The 7,500-nt window shown below is 45.3% G+C and overlaps 1 protein-coding gene across 3 annotated transcripts in view; it reads right to left on the minus strand.

Annotated features, from left to right (window-relative positions):
* tbc1d12a (TBC1 domain family, member 12a) overlaps window positions 1–7,500 on the minus strand; it is a 26,897-nt gene that overhangs the window by 3,587 nt on the left and 15,810 nt on the right. For all 3 annotated transcript variants that reach the window (XM_062519489.1, XM_062519488.1, XM_062519487.1), the window contains 8 exons: window positions 6,764–6,846; window positions 6,427–6,544; window positions 5,847–5,953; window positions 3,552–3,632; window positions 2,786–2,880; window positions 2,414–2,485; window positions 1,531–1,659; window positions 869–978 (listed from right to left, as the gene is read on the minus strand). In XM_062519489.1, the coding sequence (XP_062375473.1) occupies window positions 869–978; window positions 1,531–1,659; window positions 2,414–2,485; window positions 2,786–2,880; window positions 3,552–3,632; window positions 5,847–5,953; window positions 6,427–6,544; window positions 6,764–6,846 (795 nt within the window). The remainder of the gene's footprint in view (window positions 1–868; window positions 979–1,530; window positions 1,660–2,413; window positions 2,486–2,785; window positions 2,881–3,551; window positions 3,633–5,846; window positions 5,954–6,426; window positions 6,545–6,763; window positions 6,847–7,500) is intronic.

The following is a 7,500-nucleotide window of genomic DNA, read 5'->3' on the forward strand; positions in this document are numbered from 1 at the left end:
CACACACACACACACACACACACACAGGTGGAAAAGTCCAGCTTCAGTGAGTTGAAGTCCTACCACATATCTGTGCCAACCATTAATTTAAACCAGCTGATTCTAATTAGCACCACTCTTCAGTTAGGTAGAGCCATTGAGGTATTATAAGAACTGGAGAAAGTGAACAAGTCCCTATTCATTTCAATGGGAATGCTAGGCTAATGGGAAAGATTTTTTTCAGGCTTCAACATGGCGTTTCAAGGGGCTTGTTTCCGGTGCCGTTTTACTTAGCCAATTAAGTGCCAGAATACTGATTAACGTAAGGTACAGAAGGAGAGCTCGTGCCCACACTAAGCTTCTGTATGAGCTGAGAGTGGAACAGCCACCAACCAGCATGAGGAAAACGGCACCGGACATGATGTATTTCTGGAAATATTCTGGAAAATGGCACCGAGGAAGTGCCTTGCTAATCGGCGAAGCTAATCAGTCAAATCCTGACCCCCTGGGTAGAGCAGCTAATTGATGAGATCACCTGTGCAGAGTGCACAGGTAGAACCAATACATGGTTGGACTAGTACTCACTGAAGCTGGAATTTCCACCTCTGCACACACACGGCACAAGTTCAGGGGAAGGACAGTTGGTCCACGTGTGGGAAAGAGCAAATGAAATGTCAACAAATCCAGGAAAACTACAAGAGTATGTGGGCGGGCCCTTTTACAGTATCATGCTTTCACTACTAAAGCCCTACAGACCTCCTTCTCGGTCACTCACTCACTCCCTCCCTCTCACTCAAACACTCTCTATCCCTCTCTTTTTCACTCACACACACACAGAAAACAGAGACACACACAGACACACACAGACACACACACACGCTGTTCTCACCAGTCGATCAGGTAGAAATCTGGCGTCAGGCTGTTGTTCTGGAAGTGCTGATAGAGGCGGGGCAGGTTCTCTTCAAAGAACACCTCAAACGCTGCAAAGTATTTCAGCATCTGGAGCCAAACATCCCACACACAGACACACACACTTAGGGACACACACTCCTTAATGAAAGAAAACTAGATAATAACACTTAATGCAGTGTGTACACACGCATCACTCAGGGACACACACACACACACTCCTCTACTGAAGAAGACCACCGGTACATAATAACACTTAATTCAGTGTGAGTCCTCAACTAAAGAAGACTAGATAATAGCATTTAATACAGTGTGTACAAAGTTCCTTGATTACTCCACTTTAACCCTCTCTGGTGTATGTGAGACAAAAAGGGTTAGTTCATCATCTCACAGTGAGGATATACGCTTGTGTGTGTGTGTGTGTGTGTGTGTGTGTGTGTGTGTGTGTGTGTGTGTATGTTTTTGTTTGAAGGGTATGTGAGGGTGCCTTTGCAGTATGTATGTGATGAAAGGTGTATTTGATGCTCTCTCTCTCTCTGTGTGTGTGTGTGTGTGTGTGTGTGTGTGTGTGTGTGTGTGTGTGTGTGTGTGTGTGTGTGTGTGTGTGTGTGTGTGTGTGTGTGTGTGTGTGTGTTTAGTTACCAGGTCGTGGTCCACTCTGAAGAAGGCCATCTGACAAGGTTTGTTGAGTAGGTTGGCAAAGGCAATGAAGGCATCGGCCTCCTCCATATTCAGAATCAACACTGCAGCAATGAAGGACATGCCCTGGACCTACACACACACACACACACACACACACACACACACACACACACACACAATTAGGTATTATCTAAAATAAACAAGAATATTTTAATATGCGGCCACCACAGGTATAACCCCCCTACCTACTCAGAGAGGGCAACACAAAGGCCCTGGACACAAAGACTGTGTGTGTGTGTGTGTGTGTGTGTGTGTGAGAGAGAGAGAGAGAGAGAGAGAGAGAGAGAGAGTGAGAGTGAGAGTGAGAGAAAGAGAGAGAGAGAGCGAGAGAAAGAGAGAGAGAGAGTGAGAGAAAGAGAGAGAGAGAGAGAGAGAGAGATGCATGCACACACACAGAGAGAAACCCATATGCACACACTCCAAATCATACCACACACACGTTTTTTATTTCATGGATTGTACTAATGCTATTGTACTACGTTCTGTTCCGACTGCTTTGGCAATATGAGCACCAATAAATGAGTGCCAATAAAGCACTCTGAATCTGAATCTGAATCTGAATCTGAGGGGGAGAGAGAGAAATAGAGAAGGAAAAAGAATGGAGAGAGAGAGAGAGAGAGAGAGATTATCGGAGAGATTATCTGTCTGTTGTTATGTCCATGTCTTATACCTGTATGTTCAATGTATGTAATAATTGCTTTGGCAATACAAATGTCTAACTATTTGTCATGCCCATGAAGCACTTTTGAATTTGAATTTGATGGAGAGAGCGAGCATGAGCGAGAAGAGAGAGATCCTGATGTGCGTGTGCTGTGAGACTTACATAGCCCACATCTGGTCTGTAGCATGTGTACGCTCCCAACACACTGTGCAGGAGATCATGATAAGGCCCACCCTACACACAAGGGGAGAGGGAGAGAGTCAAGGGCCGTCCACACACACGCACACACACAAACACAGAGAGACACAGACACACACACCTACACACGCGCGCACGCACACACACACGCGCACACACACACACACAGACACCTAGACACACAAATTTCCCTCACAGGATCAAAAAAGTATATATTCTATTCTATTCTAATCTATTCAGACACACAGACACACAAGCCAACATACACAAAGATACAAAGAGAGACACAGACACACACAACAATGCACGTGCGCACACACACACACACACACTCACTTTCTGGAATATGTACAGGGAGGGAAATGTTCTGGAGATGTCCAACTTGATTAGGTCCAGACTGGACTCTCTGTCTGCCAATGACGCACCACAGTCTGATGGGAAGGGGGAAAAAAACAAACCTAATTATATACATTTCCATAAGCTGCAACGTATTCATGTATATGTATGAGAATCAATGGCAAAAAGACTGCATAGGAGCAGTGTTATTAATTATACATAATTCACTGACTACAGCATAGTGTTAGAAAATGAGTCGTTCCTAGCTAAGGCCTCCTCTAAATGAACTGTGTGTGTGTGTGTGTGTGTGTGTGTGTGTGTGTGTGTGTGTGTGTGTGTGTGCTTGCCGTGCGTGCATACATGCGTATGTGTATATATATGTGTGTGCGTGTGTGTGTGTGTACATGTGTATGTTGTGGAAGTGTTGACAGCTATATGTGGTAGCCTATATCTTATCACGGTAATCTTCCAGTGTTGTGCATGGCAACCCCCCGTATTCATTTGCGGCATTACTGCGCTCAGTCCAAACAGGGAACGATCAATAACTCTTTAACTGTGAACATGGTAAAAGCTTTGCTTTCCTGAGGCATCATGAGTCATCATAGCCCCCCTCTAAGTAAGGACGGCTTCAGACTCATCCACTCCCAAGAAGCACACCTGATGACGGCTAAGAGCTGAGGCTATTTTGGGCTCCTTACTTCCTGGGTATTCCTTCCCAACGGACGCCGCCGGTGACGACTATGCTAGGGTTGTGCTGGTAACGTACCTTCCACGTCCGTCTCGGAGCTCGTCTCACTGTAGCTTCTCCATTTCTCTTTGGCTCTCGATAAGAAGATCTCATAAAGCTCTAAACACATAGAAACACACACACACACACACACACACACACACAGAGGGAGAGAGGGAGTTGATGAGAAGTAATAGTCTGTCCATATAACTAAAAGCCAATGAGACGCTAAGAGATCATAGAACACTCATATAGTAGGGACTAGGGAAGTATAAAAGTAAGTGGTTTTCAGAAAATGGTCCTTGCTCTGAGAGATGTTGCCTATCAAAGAACACAACTCCTCTCGTAATAACTCTTAATTAGCTTCCTAGAGCAGCCAGAATTCAAATCCCTCTGGTCACAGTCAAGAGACTTCTCTTCTGTGATCTCTTCCTAGTATAGAGCAGTGATCCACCTACAGTAACGCTCTTCAGCTAGTGATCATCTGGGATCTTCAAAGAGCGTCTAATGACTAATCTGGTATCCAACATGTAGGCCATCTTCTACACTACCTCTCCTACATATGCATTATGGGTCAGTAGGCCATCGTCTACACTACCTTTCCTACATATGCATTATGGGTCAGTAGGCCATCTTCTACACTACCTCTCCTACATATGCATTATCGGTCAGTAGGCCATCGTCTACACTACCTTTCCTACATATGCATTATGGGTCAGTAGAAGGGATGTAACGATGCATCGTGACACGAATAAAAATCGATACAAATGCGTGACGATTCGCACCGGTTGATAGAAAAAATTAATCGCGATGAGTCACGTGACTTATGTCACTAGGTACGGGGCACAGAACGAGGGAAGACGACGGTAGGCAACAACTTTGAACTAGAGTGTGTGTCAGGGTTCGTATGGGTGCTTGAAATCCTTGAAAATGCTTGGATTTTAATGTGGTGTTTTCAAGGTTTGAAAAAGACATCATTTATGAAGTTGTTTTGTTTTTGCCACGCGTTCGCGTCCAGTTTGACGTGTCTGGATTTTCCGATAATGACAGCAATCTTGTGATGCTGATATTGACTTTTAATTTCTGCGCGTGTAAACTAGTCTAAGCTACTGTGCTTGAACGAAGTTAGCTGTGACAGACTAACCTACTGGTTTTCATCGTTTTAACCACAAAGCCTGTCGACCTTTGGTCTACTCAATTGTTTAGTTAACACCTTGTCATTTCGCGTTTGTCCCGCCATTCACCTCCGTGCGCCCCATGTACATCAGAACATATGTCGGGATAGCCATCTCACTATGAGAAAACGTATGACGATAGTGCTAAGAGATTAACACGTTTGCATGCTTGGTAAACATCAGTCTTGCACATAATATTGAGCTGATTTTTTTTTAGTGGAAACGGCTTACTGTAGCATTGTGCTGATAGATGGAAAAAGTTTAATTTAAAGGCACAGTCTGAATTTCAATCCTAGCTCTCCATTTAGTGTGTGCACTTGAACAACTATGATGATGTAGCATATAACAGTACTGCCCTACAAAGCAGAAAGGCAGTAACTGCATTTTTGGTCGAAAATTAGTTATTATAATTTTCATGACATTAAAGTTGTTATGAAGATTGATAAGTACCAAAAATAAGCTAATGTAAAGTAAAAAAAAAAAAAAAAACTCCAATAACTGCTACATTAACTACAACCATAAGGCTAAGCAACAGCATAACTTTAAAATGTTTTTTTTTCTTCAGTTTGCACTCTGCATAGTTACTGCCTTTTTGCTTTGCAGGGCAGAGTAGGGCCTGCCATTTATTTTAAGAGGAGAGGTGTAGGACGTAATACTTTGGAAGGAGAGGGAGTGGTGCAATTTGATTTTCTTTGGAGCAACCTCTTCAAACAGCATCAATATCAAAAAGAAAAATCGTGATAAAATCGTATCGTGAACAAAAAATCGTGATCCATATCGAGTCGTGAGTTGAGTGTATCGTTACATCCCTAGTCAGTAGGCCATCGTCTACATTACCTCTCCTACATATGCATTATGGGTCAGTAGGCCATCGTCTACATTACCTCTCCTACACATGCATTATGGGTCAGGCCATCGTCTACATTACCTCTCCTACACATGCATTATGGGTCAGGCCATCGTCTACGTAAGGGATAATCAACGACGCGCCGTGCGGCGTCGGGTCCTTATTACCACTTCGAACATGTTATTTTCCTAGAAACGCACGGCGCGTCGTTGATTATCCCTTACTTATTCTATGAGCCCATGGTGGCTGCACACAGCATTTGATCACCTGTGCACATCATACACTAACAAAGCTGTTAGTTGCCATGGCTACCTGGAGTGATGTTGAGCTCGTTGCCGATGGCGAGTCCCCAGACTTTGCCGCGGACACTTGGAGGAAGACCCTGCCACCACAGCTCCCTCACCCGCCGCGTGTTCCTCCTACACACACACACACACACACACACACAAACACACACACACACACACACACACACACAGATAAGAACAGAGACAGATGGACATATGCACACACAAATAAACAAAAACACAGACAGACACACACACACACACACACACACAGAGACAAGCAGAGATGACACACACATATAAACACAGAGAGATGGATATATGCACACAAATAAATAGACAGACAGACAGACACACACATATAAACACAGAGAGATGGATATATGCACACAAATAAATAAATAGACAGACAGACAGACAGACAGACAGACACACACACACACGCACGCTAAATCACTCTTTAGAAACACATATGTCGTATGGTCCACACAGTGTGCCATAAGGACGTGTCTCTAATAGTCTTGGTGACCGTAGGGGCCATCAGCCTGTGGACTCAATCACACACACACACACACACACACACACACACACACACGTGGACTCACATGCTCTCCCAGTTGGGCAGGACCTCAGTGTTCCAGATCACCATGGCGACGGCGATGCTCTCCTCCTGCTTGAAGCGCTCCTTCATCTGCCTCTTCTTCCTCTGCGCCTCCTTCAGCTCTGAGCGGGGAGAGAGGGAGAGAGAGAGAGAGAGGGAGAGAGAGAGAGAGAGAGAGAGAGAGAGACCATCAATCTCACTGACCCAAATGCACATATGGGATATTTGGCTTAGTTGCGCTCATACGGAGCAGCTGTGTGAGTGTACGTGTACATGTGTGTGTGTGTGTGCCTGTGTCTGTGTGCGTGTGTGTGTGTGTACGAGTGTGCACGTGTGTGTACCTCTCCTCTTGGCTCCCGCCACCATCTCCTCGTACTCCTGCCGGTGTCTCTCGGCCTCCTCCATAGACTTGGCTGGAAGGTTCCTGAGTGGGACACGGAAACAAGAACGTTTCAGAAGCATACTGAGAAGTTCCTGTTGTTTCTAGATCTTGGGTGATCAGGTCACCAGCGGTCAGCCGAGACACAATCGCCATTTACACACAACATATCCACGGAGTATCGCCAGAGATGCGGCAGACTAGCCTGGCTGTCACCACACTAAGCTCAGTCTTTTAAGATTGAACATTAGTCTGGGGAGTCTGCACTGTATTTCTACTGCACTTGAGGCGTGATCAATGGGCACAGTTCAAATGACTCTGCGCTTTAGGATAGTCCTTCAACCAATCAGACCAACGATCAAGGATGATCCTTTTGGACGAGCTAGTTTGTGATTGGACGCAGAAGATGTGGACAGGAAGCAGGAGAGATAGATGTGCAGGTCTCCAGCCTGAGCTGTAGGGTCAAATCCAAATGGCCGGCAGGTCAGGCAGGGTTCACCCAGTCTAGCTGCTGACCACTGGCCTTTAGACTCTGCTGCTGCCAACGTCACATTCACCAGAACAGTCTTGGACACATCAGAATCAAATCAGTCTGAGTCTCAGGGAGCAGCTTGGCTGATCCCAGCACAGTGCATCTTGGTGGTTGCTTCCACTTGTACTTAGGCCACTTGAGATCGGGTCACGCCAGACACATTTGAA

This window comes from Sardina pilchardus, chromosome 18, assembly GCF_963854185.1.
Source record: "Sardina pilchardus chromosome 18, fSarPil1.1, whole genome shotgun sequence".
Classification (NCBI taxonomy): domain Eukaryota; kingdom Metazoa; phylum Chordata; class Actinopteri; order Clupeiformes; family Clupeidae; genus Sardina; species Sardina pilchardus.